The sequence below is a fragment of the Polyergus mexicanus genome, unplaced genomic scaffold, assembly GCF_030449975.1.
Source record: "Polyergus mexicanus isolate NDT 795.1 unplaced genomic scaffold, iyPolMexi1.0 SCAF_26, whole genome shotgun sequence".
NCBI lineage: Eukaryota > Metazoa > Arthropoda > Insecta > Hymenoptera > Formicidae > Polyergus > Polyergus mexicanus.
The window spans coordinates 862296-879845 of NW_027223346.1; the positions used below are offsets into that span (position 1 = coordinate 862296).

A 17550-nucleotide genomic window follows, 5' to 3' on the forward strand; every position below is an offset into this window, starting at 1 on the left:
ATCCCAAACGCTTGCTCACGTTTCCGAAAACTCAGTTTCGACGACGGAACTTTTAATAAAATCTCTCCCGTGCCGAATGTTTACCCCTCCCCCCTCCCCCTCCCCCGCATAATTGATCAACGCGCGGCCATTCGTCGGATGTTTGATCAAAGTTCCTGTCTTGAAAGACGCTTAAATTTCAATTTCAAATTTTGCACACAACGTCCGCGAATCAGTAGTCAAACTTAGCACTTTATAAGACGATTATCGTCACATAGAATATCAAAGTGTTTTCATTGTATTTGACAAGACGTCGCTTTCTACGTTTAATTTCCTTTATGAGGAACATATACTGTGGAAGAATTGTGACGAATAATGAAGCTGAATCGGATAAAATGTGCAAAATTTGACGATATAATGCACACTCACATCCTATTCAAACAATCTCTATTATTACATACCTAAAAGTCTGATCACAGATTGACAGAAGGCGTGTAAAATACGATATTATAAATACACAGTCACGAGAGATACGTCATTGCAGTAATTCTTAATTAATAAATATAGTCATATATATGTATAAGACAAATTATACATATGTATGTGTGTGAAATCTTGAAACACAGGTGGCCGAAGAAGAGCAAGAAGTTTTATACCAGCAAAAACGAAATATTTAGTTTTTAGTATAAAATTTGTCTCTCCCTTGACATACTGAAATCATTATCAAATCTAATTACTTTGTCATTTTACAGAATAATTTGTCCACATTCCGTAATACAATATAATTTTATTTAGATTAATAATTGTTTCAAAATCCACCAATATACAAAAAAAATCTAGTTCACAAAAGTAATAATATGGACATTACATTTTTTATTTTAGCGATTTAGTTGATATAAAAAATATTTTTGCCCGTTATGTCATTATTATATATTAAAATTTCAATTTACAATGTTTTTGTTCAGATCATCATTTATATTAAAATAAAAAATGAGACATATAAAACTATACTAAAAGACTAAAATTTTTTCTTGTTTAACAATTTTGTCTTAATTGTCCTCTTTTTTTGCCTCGTTCTCCAAAATAACCAGAGTAGAACTGCATAATGTTATTTTTTATTAGAATAAATAGTAATAAAATTCCCTGATAAATATCCAATATAAATTTTGTCGTCAATTCGAATATTTTCAAAAATTACTATTCAAAACATGTGTTTATATATCAAAATCTATCGTTTTAATCGTACTTTATCAGATTAATGAATGTCGCTATTTTTTATATTCTATTCTCTATCTCCAAAAGTTTACAATAAAAATTTGTTCAAGTCTTTTTTTAAAATTATTATTACGATAAAAAAAGTTGATGAGTACCAGAGGAATACCTCACCGGATAGGATAATAGAGTCACAATAGGGATATATATATATATATATAATATTTCTTTCGAAGAAATATTGTTGAACTTAATCCACAAAGATCGTCAATTCCGAAAATGATATTGTTTCACATCATGCGAGGCACCTTCTTCTATTTTTATACCTTCTCCTTCGTAGTATACGAATAAAAATATTTGACTTGTAACGCGATCATTTTTATTGTTTGCCAATAACACTATATGACCCCATTACATTTCTAAGATCGAAGCATCGATACGATATATTATGTTAATGTTCAATATACTTGCGTAATATCTTTTAAATACTTTTATGATTTATTACTTGTCTATTTTTTCCTTTTTCTCTTATATACACGAAATAAGATCATCAGTTATATAATATATATGTGTCTGGTTATATTCTCGATTATAATTATATATCTTAAATTTTGCATTTTAAAAGGATCATATGATTAGGATATATATATATATATATTATTTGTATACGCTTGTGCATGGCTGGCGTTTGATAAGTTTGAATATCAAGTAAACGATATGGAAAAGCGATATACGTTTTAACATTCCATTTTATACAATCATGCGCGTCACGTGTGCATTTTATTGTTAATTATTAAGATATGCATATGTACAAACAAAATAAATTTTTAAATGCAAAGCATGACAAAGATATGTGCTCAGATACACGATCAGCAATAATCAAAGCTGCGATCGTGAAATACATTATATAAAATATTTAAAAAAGATATTATGTAATTTAGAAATAAGATATTTCTCAGGATACAATAAACTTTTTCAACATAATAAATCTGATAAATATTATCGATATTTTTTTGGTGTAACTAGATGTAAATAAAATCTGGAATTATGTAATGCATTATTTTGTTTAAGGAAGTTAAAGATAATTCTCCTTCTTGTAAAATAATGCTATCGTAATTTACATATTTTACTCAGTTTTAAGAAACATACAGATTCTTTAAAGTGATTTTTTAATTTATTAATTTATTTATCTTTAAAATTAATTATGTAATATTATTTTAATAGCAAAGATAAATTAATCTTCTATCGTAACTTAATACAAATAAACACACAATAAATTTTTTTTTATTATTTATGATAATCGCGTGCTGCTCTCTTTGTTATAAACCTTAAAATTGCGAATATGCGAACATGTCAGAAGAAACTTTCATAGAGAAAAAAAATTCGGGATAAGAAAGTTGACGAAGATTTAGGCACATCGTTCAAGAGACAAATTACGAAAGAAGTTTTATTCGGGATGCAGGTATCATCGAACGCGAATCTCTCTGATATTCGCGATCGCAGCCGCACGTGCGTATATGGACGGAGAAAGCGCATTCTCATGAAGCGAATACCAGTGTCAACTCGCGAGCGGAGCAAGTGTTCTTCAACGAAACGCCATTAAATAAATCGCAGTCCCTGAAACACAGTGTCTGTTCCGAGGAAACGCGACATAGCAAAGCGAACGCGTCGCCGCGCGGTACGTAACGAATTACCCAACTGGACTGAAGAATGGCGTCGTTTTCCAAAATAATTGGTACGACAATATTCACCGACCGATTACACGAAATACGCGAAAACTTTAGGGGCGATCGAGTCGCACTCGGAGAGTTTTTTTTGCGTTAATCCCGTATCTATCGTCGTAAATCGTTCGCGTTCTCTGCGTCAATATAATATATAAATATATATAAGCTCTCGTAGACTTTTAATTAAATCCGGATAAACGCAGATGCCTCTCGTTAGTCATCTCTATGTCGAAATTATAGAGACAATAACGTACCATGTACTATTTTGTTCAGGGTATATTCAATAGTTTGACGGAGGAGAGCAAGATCTGTTCAAGGAAAATTACATAATTAATTATCAAATTTTGTGCGATATGTAAGTTTAAAATTAAGTAAATTGGTGGCAGCGTTACAAACTTTTCTGTCTTAAAACAAACCGTGAGTCAATCTGAATACAAGACGAGAGAAGATATTTGTCAAGTAATGAGTTTTAAGGATAAATTATGCGATTTTATATTAGTTTTATGACATAGGATAATGTTTATTAAGACTGCTTTCATTCCCTTACAGGAGAACATTCAGTCATTTTATCTCTTTACTTTCACCAATGAAGCAACATATTACGGTACTTGGTACGGAGCCTTGATTCTCATTTGATCGTCATCGAAAGAATTTTTCACGCAAGTGATCGTTCGCGATTTACATAATAAATGGCTGAAGCTCTCTTTTCTTATCTTTCTCTTTTTTTTTTTTTTTTTAAATCTCACTAAACTGCCGAACGTCGAAACCGATAGACGAGCGAAGTATTAAAAGTTTTAACTAATATTATTGCCCTCTTTGTCATCGAAGCGCCCTTATCTGATCCACACCTGACTTTACTGGAATGTTATTAACTTTGGGGGAATGATGAGCGCCGCCAAGTACCTCCTTAAACGTTACGGCATTTTCATCTACCGGCCGACTTACTGCGGCGGAGCCGCCGTAATTCGTAATGTGGTGTTCGCGGCGTTACTAGAGTGTGTGTTCGTTGAGCTTAAATCTCACACATAGCGAACTTATATAGCGCAACCAGCTTAAATTACTCCCCACCAACGTACGGGTATAACTTGGCGGCCGGCATCCTCTCCCCTGGGATGCCACTAAAGCTCCGTCAAGAAATTTAATCGAGATTGGGAAAACCTTATTTTTCCCTCTCGTCCGCATTTCTCGTCTCGTTTTGCAGCCAAATAAAATGCTGTCGCGGGTGAGACACTCGTCCTTCCTTCCCCTCTCCCTTGTTACGAGATGGAATCTCGCGAAATAGGCTTTACTCCTCTCTACCGAGAATGGACGACGTTTCGCGATAAATAAGAAAATGTATGTAAAAAGGATGCGACATTTGATAATGTTTAAAAAATTTTCAATAGAATATATTCCTTCCCCTTTAAAAATTTCATTTGAAATAAAAGCGCCGTGTGTATGTTATCATTATACAAATTAAACGTTTTCGATATCTTTGTGATTAAAATCTCGATTCTAAATGGTCAGAGAACAAGTTTTGTTCTAAATCGGAAATGAATGTGATATCAAGCTTTAACAAGATTATAGTACAGATCCGTGATTAACGTCAAAAGGGAACATTCTTCCAATGGACGGCAACTATTCGTATCAGCGTCAAAAATATTGGGCTTTTTTTTATTTCAACTGTTTATTTCCTAAGCCCCAATAATCTTCGAATTCTTCTCGAATCGACGCCGATAACTGCTAAACATTTACGATAATTATGTCACATGTACTTTTAGTGCCAATGTTTAATTCTTGTTGTTGATAAAATAATATGGTTATGAATTAATGAAAAATAATGGCGCTTTTGAGCACGTTGCGTTATTAAAAAATAATGCATCCATAAAATCTACAGATATATATAACCAGAAAATAATATATATATATATATATATATATATATATATATATATATATATATATATATAATCCCTACTAATTCAAATTTATAAATTAATAACGTCAACATCTTCAATTGTACCGAAATTAATTACCTCATTCGACGCAAAAATAATTCAGCTGTTATCGAAGAACGAACCGCAAGAATCAAGAGACCAATTAATTCTCCCTATAAGGACATACCGGAGATAGTCCCGGTGCGACGTCGTTTGCGCATCGACACAATTACCTTATCTCGCAAGAATGGACTCTCATCGCGCAGCGAAGCGGGTCCGGACAGATGGTAACGAGGATATCTTTGTCGACACGTGCGTTGCGTCGTGTCTAGAGCTCGTAGACGTCACGTCCGTTCGGTCTGGCCACAGCCGGCCGACAGGACGACGGACTCGCGTACGAGTGAATAATATGCACTCTAAGACGCACATCGCTGGAATTTCTGCCGCCCTCGCCGCCGCGCGGCCTCCTCGAAAAGCTTACCGTGGTCTTGCAACAGCAGTAGTGGAAGAGCTTGACGTAAGCGCTGCGAAAGTGACGATCCGCCACGCAATAGAGTAGATTGTTGAAACAGGACTTGGACAGAGCGAACCAGGCCAGATTGTAGAGCACAGGGATGCTGATCGGCCTGAAGGAATTCACGCAGACCGCCAAACCGAACGGCAGCCAGAACACGGCGAATATCACGCAGCTGCACATGTTCGTCTTGGTGAGCTCGTAGTCCCAGGAAAAGGCGGCCGGAGGTTTGTACGTTCGCGTGACACGTCGCACGCGCATCACCAGCTTTACGTAGAAGAAAATCGTTATCAGAGCAGGCACTCCGACTAACAGACTCGCGCCCACTGCTTGCTCCATCGCGATGCCGTCGAGCCTGCGACGACAAAAGTCAGGACCCACGTCGAAAGTTGATTGCAAGACTACCGCAATCACGGCGAGCAGCCAGAGGATAACAATTACGATTGTTATATGGCATGCTGTTACATTGGCGTATCTAGAAGATTAAAATATATTCCTGTAACTGTCAATAAATAAATGATATAGTATGTTTGTATAATTTCTAATGCTGATAATTAAAACAGAAACGTCTTAACAAATATTTAACGGCTGTCAATATCTCATCTATTCATACATCATCATAATTTTAAAGTTTTGTTCTTATAAATAGAATTTATTCAATTATATAACCAAGATGAGAAATATTTTGAAAATAAGATTGCGTAAACTGTCGAAGCATCATCATCGATTCGATTATCATGACAATTGGTACATCTAGGAATAAATCTTGTGAAAATAACAGAAAATAATACATTGTCTCGTGGATGGGTATTCTCCCTTTAATTGCATCACGAGCTTGTTTAAGTCCCAGCTTTCTTATACGACGTATTCAATTAAAGAAAATATTTCCGCCGGTAATACACTGCGACTGCAATTACGGAGTTGGTCGTACTAGTCTGTGGATTAACGAGGGGCTTGAAAAACGAGTCGGTAGTTACGGAGTTAGCGGCGCTAGCAGACAATTTCTCGTTTACAATGCGAGGAAACTTCACCGAGTCCACGTGCTTGCCGTGATTCTTCTGACGCGACCCGTTAAAATACTTCCCGTAACGCCGTATTGTCGCGAAACTTTCCGCGTGCGTATGAAAAGCAGCAGTCCTTTTCGTCCTCGTCGTCGTCGTCGTCGTCGTCGTCGTCGTAGTCGTAGTCGTCGTTGCCGTTGTCGTCGTCTCCCCCGGGATTCGTCTGCTATCGGTTACGGATTCCGGCAATTCAAGCTAAAGAGAACGTCGCCCGGAATGCGAAATTACGAATGCGATCGTGACGCTGATAGAGAAGCACTTCAACATCAAACTCAGAGTTCCAAGCAGTAGCCGCCATACGCCATTATACGCGATGGCTTAAACTGATAACGGTAATTTGATTTCTACCCCATTCACTATATATTTACATTACCCCTATCCATCCAACCATGTTAACCATCGCGAGATATTTTCGCGCCACAAGTAAAATGATACTCGCAGACATACGTGCATTATAAAGTTATAGCTTCTTCTCCCCAATTTCGATAACATTATTTATCTGTAATGTATGCGGGTACGCATTAGCCCGAAATATTTATGTGTTCACTGATCCGAGAAAGTATTGTATTAAGGCGAGGCATTACATAATAAATAAGTCGAGTAAAATTACGAATTATCGATTTCTCTATCCAGAGCGCTTCACCTTTTTGCGGATAAACAGGCGCGGTCGCATAATTTTCATCTCTTTATTGTCCCCGCCGGAATTTCGACCTTCGATTCGAACATTGACCCGACTTGTCTATATTACCACCGTATCTAGGGTGTTGCCTTAGAAACACTTGCTCGGTAAATACATTAAAGTCAAATATATACATACGTATATAAAAAGAGAGATCAGTAGCGTATTTTCTTCAAAATTACTATGCGTGTTTGGTGGTTGCGAGAAATTCGCGAAATATTTTTACGACAAAAACGATCGTAAATAAAAGCAATCTATTACATACACCTTTCCCGTAATTTGTTATATAAATTTTTCGTTAGAGAAAAGGAGAGAAAGAAAGAGGATCGCTAGTGGAAAGTATCATAGGACAAAGAAAAAACATCCCCGAGGTGCAACAAGAATGTGCATATGTGGGAGAACTGCAGGAACGTGGTATCGATTGTTGGAATCGCCGGTACCACTCGCTTTATCTTTCGGCTAGCAAACAGTTAACACAAGCGGGCGTAATTTTCGGGCCACTATTGTCGCGAACGGCGGTAAGGTCACCGGGGACCAAGGAGCTTTACAAGCACACAGATTTTGGTATATACGTTACGACGACCGAGCCAAATGAAGACCCGCCTGCAAGAACCAGATAGCCTCGCCTTTGATCGAAGTGAATTATTTACATGGAAATTGAGACAATCTCCTGCTGCAGGATAATGCAAGTGTTTATTAAGGCAAATTGTTAGTCGGTAGTGGCAGGAGTTTGATGAAGTTCCTAGCTTGTTTGCGTGCTCACCGTAAATGGATTTAACTCCATCTTCACATATTGGATCTGATATCGCATGTGGGATAAAATTGCTTCTACCTACCTTTTCTCTACGGTGTGTGTCTGCTCTTGCCCTTCAAACAAATTTAAATAGATCCCTCATGTAACGTGAATTTTATAATGTATATCAGGCTTCTTCAATTGCAAGTTAAAGATATATAAACAGTCATTTATAAATAATAGAAAAATTCATTCGTATTATCAGCTTATCCGGGGACAATAAAATTGTTTATACATATATTGTACATAGCAGCATAAAACAAAACGAGTTATTAATAATATTTCCGATTATATATATCGAACAATTCGGTTTGATTAATCGGCTATATAGCGTCACACATTATAAACTTCATTATTCAGTTATCGAAAGCCGCAACCAAGCGATAAAATTCGCGTTAGAAAAACCCGTCCCCCCGTTGTCTACCAAACCAAAGAGGAACCCTTTTTGCCCGGCCTTTGCGCGAGTGAGAGTTTGTTAGTTTTTACGGCGGCCCAACAAATCGAGACACCCCGGGGTTCGATCCATTTTTCATGCCACCCTACGGGACAAATAACAAACTTTGTTAACGATTACACCGCGATACATCAGTTCGGTCATCCGTCCCTCAGAGCGACTGACGACCGTGGACAAGAACGAGCGTGCTCGTGTGTACGTGTCGCGTCGTTCCGGAAACGGACCGCTCAATTAGTAACCGACAAACGCTACATCGTAAACAAAGCGCGTGGGGTTTAAAGGCAACACTTTGAAGGGCCCTCTTTCCCCAACGCGGGAGAAGAAGAAATCGGGCGCAATGAGACGAGCGGTAGCAAAAAGCGCCGACAATCGCAGGAATGTAGCGGCTATTGATCCCGCCACCGGTCACGTGTGCTATATCTTTTCGATCGACGAAGCGCCCGGCACTTAATTCGATGGCGGAATAGGGGACAACCCCCCCCCCCCCTGTTTCCGTCGCTGACAACGCGTTTCGCCGTCTCTTTCGCCCGTCGTTCGTCGACACGTGGGCGCGAGCGGGTCCGCGACGTCTCGATGAAAAAAAAAAAAAAAGAGAGAGAGAGAAACACACCAAAAAGTACTCCGGATGAGACGACGCGATAGCGGTAATAGCGGACTCGTCTCTTCGAAGGATGGCAGTTACAGGGTTGTAATATTGATCGGGCACCGGGTCACTGTTCATGTCCAGAGTTGGATTCGCGCCACTTCAACGGTCAAACGAAAGATCGGCACCATTTTCTATTATTTTCGCAATAAGCTGATCGATCCTTCGCTTCCCGACGAATCGTTTTTGCAGCATCGGATTTGTCGAGTATAATCGATCGCGTGCGAAATGCGAGATGCGCATTTCGTTTTAGCCAAGTTTCTCGTGAAAAGAGAACGTTTTTGCATCTGTTAAATAATATAGATTATTGCATATACACGAGAATTTACAAATAATAATAATAATAATATAAATTAATATGTTTAGTTGATCGAACAACAAATTACATTATTACGTATTCAAGCTGCACCATGAAAGCTAACTAGGAAACATTTTAATCCGGAACTGCGTCTATGCGCAAATGGAAATGTCGCAGCAAATGAATTTGCATAGAAAGTTGGAGTTTTGCATATAAATAGTGCCGAGCTAGAGACACAATGTGTGTCATTACTTTAGAATTGCGATTTCGCACTACAACACACTGTAATCGTATTGTCCGGAAAAGCCATAAATATATGAAATATTGGATAACCATCGTATTATGAAAGCGATACACTGCATTTCCTCCACAGCGCTATAAAATCATGATATCATTAAACTGAGCATTATATTCAACGCATCGACTTTTAATACAAAACTGAGTATTATATTCAACGCATCGCATTTTAATACAAAAAATATATCACGCGATACAAGAGCATGATATAAATCCTATATTTTTAGGTAGTAACAGTATCAGATTAGATATAAACAATTATTAATTTAATTTATCGTACTAAGATATTAATGTTGTAATTAAGATATTATTTATGAATTTATAAATGTTATAAATATAAACAAACTTTATTTTCATTTCTCTACATTTATACGCACGATTGAGAAGTCATTTAGGAGAAAGAGCAGTTTAAGTTGAAAAAAATTATTTTTCGAGATTTCAATTTTTTAAATTCAATTATTTGTTTGTTGCATATATAAATTACAGTCTATATGTGAAAAAAATAGATCTAATATTAAAAGTTACATATATATGAAAAAAATTATAAAACATATAAGTTAAAAATATCTAGAATAATTTAAACTTATAAAATTCCAATCTCTAACGTTTGTCTTTTTTTTTTCATTTTTATTAGAAATATTGATGAATTAATGTTAAGACATACTTATATATTGTATTTAATGTTTCTATAAATTTGATAAGGAATTTTCAACGAATACTTTGGTAAGGAGAATAAATATAAACAAAAACAAACAATCAAAAGTATAAAAAGATAGGAAAGACTTAACTGCAGTTAAGTTGTTCTCTCAAAGAACTTTTCGATTTCGCCTGATATATCCCACACTCGAATATCACGAAGCCGCAAAAGGGTCCCCGGGATAAAATAGACGGGAAAATGAAACACGACCGTGATGTCACATGACGGGCAGTCGACGCGTTAAATTGCGGAAACACCCGTTTTACGCGGATCTCTCTCCGTTATCCTACATACCTTTCGGCGGGCAGACACAGACGTGCGTAATTTTCGAAGGCGATTGCGGCCAGCGTCAGTACGGTCACCAAAAAGCAAAGGGCCTCGAGGGTCCACTCGAATCGGCAGGTAGCCAGGGACTCTTCGTGGCCCGCCAGGATTACAATCACCGAGACCGGTATTACCAGTCCGGTTACCACCAGATCCGCCAACGCCACGTTCACGAGAAATGCGTTTCCTGGAAAAAGGAATCGGCGTATGAAACTCTATTAAAGTAATTAGTTTCTAACAATTCTTGCGGTCTGGAAACGCTCGAGAGAGTCGGGGTTCCGTACTTTTTGCATTCGTGCTACACATCGTGGGTAAAGTCTTGGCAAATATATCTACTTGAAATAATGTTGGCTTATCGAGCAATAATTACAAAATTGTTCGAAGCAAAGTCTAAATTAATATATTAGTCGTGTATTTTGCGCAAGTAGCAAGTAAGTTTGGAAAAAAACTTATTGAACTTAATATATTTATATATATATATATACATCCCTATTTCTCTCATATAAATTTATAATTTTTCCAAAAACATTGGCGAGGCTCATTTAATAGATAAATTAAATTTTAGACTTTTATTTCGAATAATTTTTTCAAAATTCTTGCGACATAAGCAGATTATATATCAGTGACGGATGATAATTTAAATTCGTTCCATAAAGAAACTTAACAATGCACCATGTGATTAAAACTTGATATTAGTTCTGTATATCGTGAATTTTGTCGTTATTCGCGAATATTCGTATATTACGAGAGCTTGAGGAAAATCCATACAAAATCAGTTTTAATATCTTAATGCCGCGATTGTGACGCGATGGGAGGTGGGTGGAGTGGACAGTAGATCGCGCTAATGCGTGTAAATTAAAGGTTTCATTTGTTTTTTTAGGCTTCTTCGACACATTTACGAACCGTACCGTCGCAACTTTATGTCGCAGTAGCTACAATTTACCGTCTGAAATGTAATCCGCTATGTTAGACTTGGCCGTTTCCGATCGATCGTGCTTAGTCGCGGCACGCCGCCCGAACAGGATTCCGGACAGTGATATAAATTCGCAGAGTAACCATGTTGGATTATATACCGATCTATCGCGCACACGACGCCAGGATTTCGACCGTACTGCCAAGAGCGTCAAAGACGCTCTTCCTCTTCCGTTGGCAAAAGTGCCAGTCTTCGATCGGATATCCTTGTGCCAAGCTATTATATTACGGGCTGAAAAATGTTGGATTTTTTTGCAGCTTCGTGCCGCGAGCTAAAGGAGTGCTTGATTTTCGTAGACCGTGGCCGGTCTCAATCCCCTGCATTTAATCAACGTACGCCCACAGGGCCATAATATCAGAGGTCGTGGCTTCTTCTCGGGCGAATCGTAAAAGTCATAGTAATTGCGAGACGACGTCCACCGAAACGAACGGTCATGCCGGCCGTAAAACTTTGACCGACGACAACTATACTAAAACGAGGCTGAGGCCACCGGTGGCAGAGTCACGGCTATTATTACGAGTCAACGATTATAGCGTTTCGTAAGTTCATACGTAGAGCCCGGTTAAGCGAAATATCAAATTGTAGAAAGTCGTAGAAAGAAAGGGGCGTAATATCCGCATTACCTAGCGCTGCCCATCTCGCCACGCGATATATTCCCTCGATTCTCGGGGATTTCCCCGAGATCAATACCCGACGAAGACACACGAAGAAAAAGGAAATAATATCCGTACGTCGGCACGTCCTTAGGGGAGTATAACGCTATAATAAGGTTGCGCGAGGGAACCAACGTACGCCGTTACGCTCGCTTGCACTACGCTCTATGTGAGTAATAAAATGCATGATAAGATTCATTTCTTTTTTTTTTTTTCTTTCGTTTCACGCTAAGGGCGCAACGCTGAGGCGCTCGAGCTTAACGATCCGTTCGTCAAAGAAGCCGGGCTCTACGTATGAACTTATCATATTTCTCGACGCCAGGAATAAATGAAGTTTTCATTATAGTCAATCGCCAGGTCGCATGCATATGCATTCTCGCGCGCACACAGAGCAATTATTATAATTATACGTTTCGTTGCAGCCACATTTTGCCCGTTCTGTGTCGAGAAGCTAGAACCTTGCTCACCCTTACAAGGCAAATTTTCATTTACCATGGTTTCCTTATGTAAATAGATACCGCGAACAATGAGATAATGCCTTGCGTCGACGTAAAAGGATACGGTAGAGATATCAGGTATTCAAATTACTTGGAAAACGCGTAAGTATATAGTTATGAACAGCCGAGCGTCACGATTTTAACCTCGCAATTTAATTAATTAAATCGCGAAAGCACTTTCAAAGAGTCATCGATACCTATAAATTATAGACAAAGCGACGCATTAAGCGTCCACGCGTGTAATTTGATTTTTTCTCGATATCTTATCGCTCCCTCGCGCGCTAAACAGTACTTAGTATCGACACTCTCGTTAAAGTACCTGGATTAATTGTAACGTATTACTTATATATCTACTTCTATAGAATAATTCATTTGCATTCATTTTGCAAAACTAAAATTTATTGAACGAAAACAAACATTGCAGCACGTGCAAAAACAACCTATTACACTATTATCGTTAAAATAGGAGAATATAGCATTAAATTGCACGGAGTAGATTCTTGAATAATTATATTATCTTCTTTTATATATACGTGTTTATTTTTTCAAAAGACATTACATTACAATCGCAATATACTCTCCTGCCAATTTTCCTTTTCGTATTAATCAGTATAAAATAACGATGTCATAAATTAATATCAATAAATGAAATCATTTTATCGATCGTTTATTGAAAATTTTTTTTTGTTCCAATTTACTTTTAAAAATAAATCTCTCGATAGTAGCTGTACGTTTGTATACGATTGAAGAGTTAACAATCCTAATACCACAACGTTAAGAATATCTGGGAACACACCCTCTACCCAGATAAAATAAATTACGTTTCCACCCTCGCACCAAAGCTAAAGAGACATTTTTACCAAGGGTTACTTCGGACTCGTCGCTTTTCGGAAAGCGCGAAACGCGCCGGCGGCCGCGAACGTGTATTCGCGCCTTTGGCGAGGATATTACACCGCTGCGATAAAAATGATTACGCGACAAATTGCACCGTCCGCAGCCCGCTTCGGCGAGGGAAGGCGGCCCGTTTTTCGCCAGCGCCTCCGTCTGCCGGTTAATAGGATGAAATATCGCGGCCTCTCTGGCAGCTGGATAGACGAAAACTCGTTTGAGAGAATCGCGCGGAGGGTCGGCGGATGATCGAGAGGACGGAGAGGACCGCGCCTTCTCTCTCTTCAGATATCAGCGAATTAAGCGAGCCTGCAGTCGTCGCATTCGCGCCGCCCGCATTTCGCCGATCGCATTTTCCGGCGGTACGTTTCGGCGTGACGAGATCCGATCGATTCAGCGGTTGATGCGTGGAATAAATTATCCCGCATCAGCGCTCCGTGGCGTCACCTCGAAATTGATTCTCTCTATCTCATCCTCCTCTATATCTCCATCTCTCATCCGGGTCCCCTGTCTAGCCGCAGTGCCACAGCATCGTCATGGGAACGTACTCTCTACCACCCCCTCCCCCGCCCCCCGGAGTATTCTTCTACGTACCGAATGAATCCGCGCTGATCAGAATTTGTTTTAATCGATTTACCGAGTCAGCCCGCCCACAGACACGCAGATTCTCGTTCCTATCTCCTCGTTGTGCCCCGCTCGTTTCACGAGCGCCGAACCGAACTATTCGCCAACCGCACCGCGGAGTACCCGAAGTATTCGTATTACCAGCGGGGATTCACCGCGTTCGGCCGCCTCCGTGATCGGAGTTTCCAAGGGGAGCACCCACAGACGAGACGAGATGAGACAAGAACGAGAGGAGAAAGGAGAGAGAGAGAGAGAGAGAGAGAGAGAGAGAGAGAGAGAGAGAAGATGAAAGATATAGAACAGCGCGGCGTTCTCTCGTTGCGGCATTAGATACGGGGCGAGCAGAGTTATACGGCAACCGGGCCCGCTCGTGCGGCTACGCGCCGCGAAATTGACTCGCTCATCCGTGTACACCCTTATAGGGACCCCACGACTGTGCAATCCATTACGGCGCCATTCGAGTTACCGGGAATCGCGGTGGACCCCGTTGCGGTACGGGGGCTTTTTGTTTCTACCGAGTTCTCTATGCCGTGCCGGCAGAGTTCACGCAAACGAAGCCCAAGTCCGTCCGACACTTCACGTCCGCAGTGGAAATGGGGTTTACGTCAGGCACGAACGGACATCTACGAGAGCATTTCCCGCGCGATCCTCTCTCGTTTCGCGCGCGCACACACCGGAGACGTTTCTCCTGCCGGACGGACGGGGACGCGCGGAAAAAGGAGGAATCCGCTATTGCTAGGGCCGGATTTCCGGCTACAGACAGGCCAGTTGCCGTCGCGTCACGTTCGAACGTATTTATTGGAAAGGGACGATCGTGAAGTTCGAAATTGCGCGCGCGATCGGCACATTAAAACTTCGATCTTGTTATAAGCTTATTCGATGTCCTACCATGTCCCATCCATACCCAAGCGTCTGTATTATGTATTATTGGCCATTCGCGTAAATTGATAGTGGCTCGAAGAAAATTCCTAATAATATATATTTTTCATAAGAGAAGAACTTTCTATTTTATACAAAGTCTAAGTCTTTTTTTAAATTTAAGATACGCTTAACTATTTTGAAACAATACAAAAAATGGTATAGAGAGAATGAATGAATAAATGAATTGTTATTTATTAAGCACTACGGGATAACAGCCTCTAAAACGCTAAGTATATATAAAACGTTATTAGAGAAATATAAAGAAAAATAAAATAAAAATAGAGAGAGAGAGAGAGAGAGAGAGAGAGAGAGAGAGAGACATCTCAGCATATAACTATTGACTGTAAAAAAGAATTATTAAATTATGAACTGTATTATATAATTTAAAAATAAAAAAGATTACGTTAATCATAAAAAAGACTAAATTAATGCAATAAAAATTTATCATATCAATAAAAGCGAATAAATCCCTCATCAAAAAATTACGTATTTTCTTTCTGTTAAGAAAACAGCTCTAATTTATAACTTATACATATATACTAGAACAACACACAGGCGCGAGCTGCGCGCGCGTTTTTATTTATGGACATTTTCCAATTTTTCTAACTTTTCTTTTCTAACTTTAACTTTTCCTTTCACAGATTGTCAAACTGTCAAAATTCGCATGATTTGACAGTTGCAAATAACACGAATAAAGCAAGTCACAGCCAATCAGCATCGCGGAAAAGAGGCTTCAACGCTTCGATATATTCGAGTTCGAGGTTTCATGCCTTTTTTAGAAAGGGACTAGCACAAAACAACGCGCGCTTCGCGCACGCCATTTATTCTTTGTCATTAAACATTTTTAACTATATATATACAAAATAATTATCAAAATATGCCATGACAGCCGCTGACAAAGTAAATGACAGAACCAATCAGCATCGCGGAAAAGCGACAACAATAAACTTCGAGACTTTTGAATATCGACTTTACATGTCCTTTTTAGAAGGGAATTCTCTCTCATCGCTACGTTGTTTTCAAAGTATTAACCAATAAAAGTTATATAAATGTGAGTAAGAAATAAATAAACGAATGAGACAATTCAGATGATTTAATGTAAAAATACATTCATGCATTCCCATCATCTCTCTGCGTTTCGGGATGAATAAAGATTCATGTATCCTCATTCACGGCCGATATCAATATTTTATACCATACCTCGAGATACGCATTGAACGCGGAAACGATTTTAGAGCATCATCTTCCCGAGAACATTTGCATTCGTCGCATCGATTTCGCATATATTTACAATCGCTAAAAATAAAATCAAGAAATAGTCACGAACGAGTCGAAGGTTAATACTCGTTACCGCGTTAATAATGATCCAAGTTTCTCGTTGTCATCACGAGGCACGAGAGACGACACATCACGGCAAACTGCGCATTAAAAAGAACTTTATAGCTGACAAAACGAGTAAAACGAAACGAGATTTTCTCGGTGAATAGTTTCGGACGAAAGAAAGTCGGTATTATTTGCGCCATTGTCGAGATTCATGCGGAATAAAATAGCGGTAAAAATGTTTCGGGCCGTTTCAATAAGAATTACGAGACTGGCCAGTGTAACGGTACACAGTTATAAAACCGAGAAACTCGACAAATTGGAGTGCTGAGAAGAAGAAGGAAAAGAGGAAAAGGAGGAGAAAGAAAAAAAAAAGTCCATTTAAAGAGAGAGAAAGTACGGTAAAGTAAAATTGATTCGCTGCTCTGGGACACCAAGTCTTCTCGGAAAGCTTATACATGATATATAAGTATATATATGTAATAAATAACTATATTAAAAAAAAAACTATAAAAAAATTAATAAATATATGAGTAAAAAAATACAAGACAGATGACAATCATATTTGGTAGAAATGTGTGTAAGTGTGACGGAGAAAGTATTTATTGGAAACAATAATCTTTATAAAAATATTCTTAGTATTAAATGTTAAAAATTTTTTCAAAACAAATTATCATTTTATCTTGATTTTTTAAGATAACATTGGGATTTTCGTATTCGTTAACAAATTTAGCACTAAATACTTCCGATTAAAAGTTCTAAAATAATAAAGTCCATAATTTAAAGATAGATCGTTGTCAAGCGTGACCCAATTTCTCTATGACAAATTAAATTTGTCGATTTAAATTGAATATAAAGATAAGAAGATAGAGAAGGAAGAGCGATACACTTAAATGACAAAGTAATTACATTTCCACCCTCATTGCTTTGTGTTCCATTGCATCTACAGTCACTATTATTACCATATACTCTATGCGGAGTGTTTGGGTGCAAATAATAATTATCTCGGGTAGGTCTCAGAGCGCGGAGACAACGACGCGTGCAATATGTATGTGTGTGTATATATATATATATATATATATA

General features: G+C 38.5%; 1 protein-coding gene across 9 annotated transcripts in view; it reads right to left on the bottom strand.

Moving 5' to 3' along the window:
• LOC138943256 (melatonin receptor type 1B) overlaps positions 1–17550 on the bottom strand; it is a 186367-nt gene that overhangs the window by 38973 nt on the left and 129844 nt on the right. For 8 of the 9 annotated variants that reach the window (XR_011448441.1, XM_070313923.1, XM_070313919.1 and 5 more), the window contains 2 exons: positions 10562–10778; positions 5313–5820 (listed from right to left, as the gene is read on the bottom strand). Coding sequence is in view for 8 of the 9 variants with exons in the window: in XM_070313923.1 (XP_070170024.1) it covers positions 5313–5820; positions 10562–10778 (725 nt within the window). In the remaining variant the exon portion in view is untranslated. Of the gene's footprint in view, positions 1–4872; positions 5821–10561; positions 10779–17550 lie in introns of those variants that run through there. The other variant, XM_070313916.1, reaches the window with a different exon arrangement.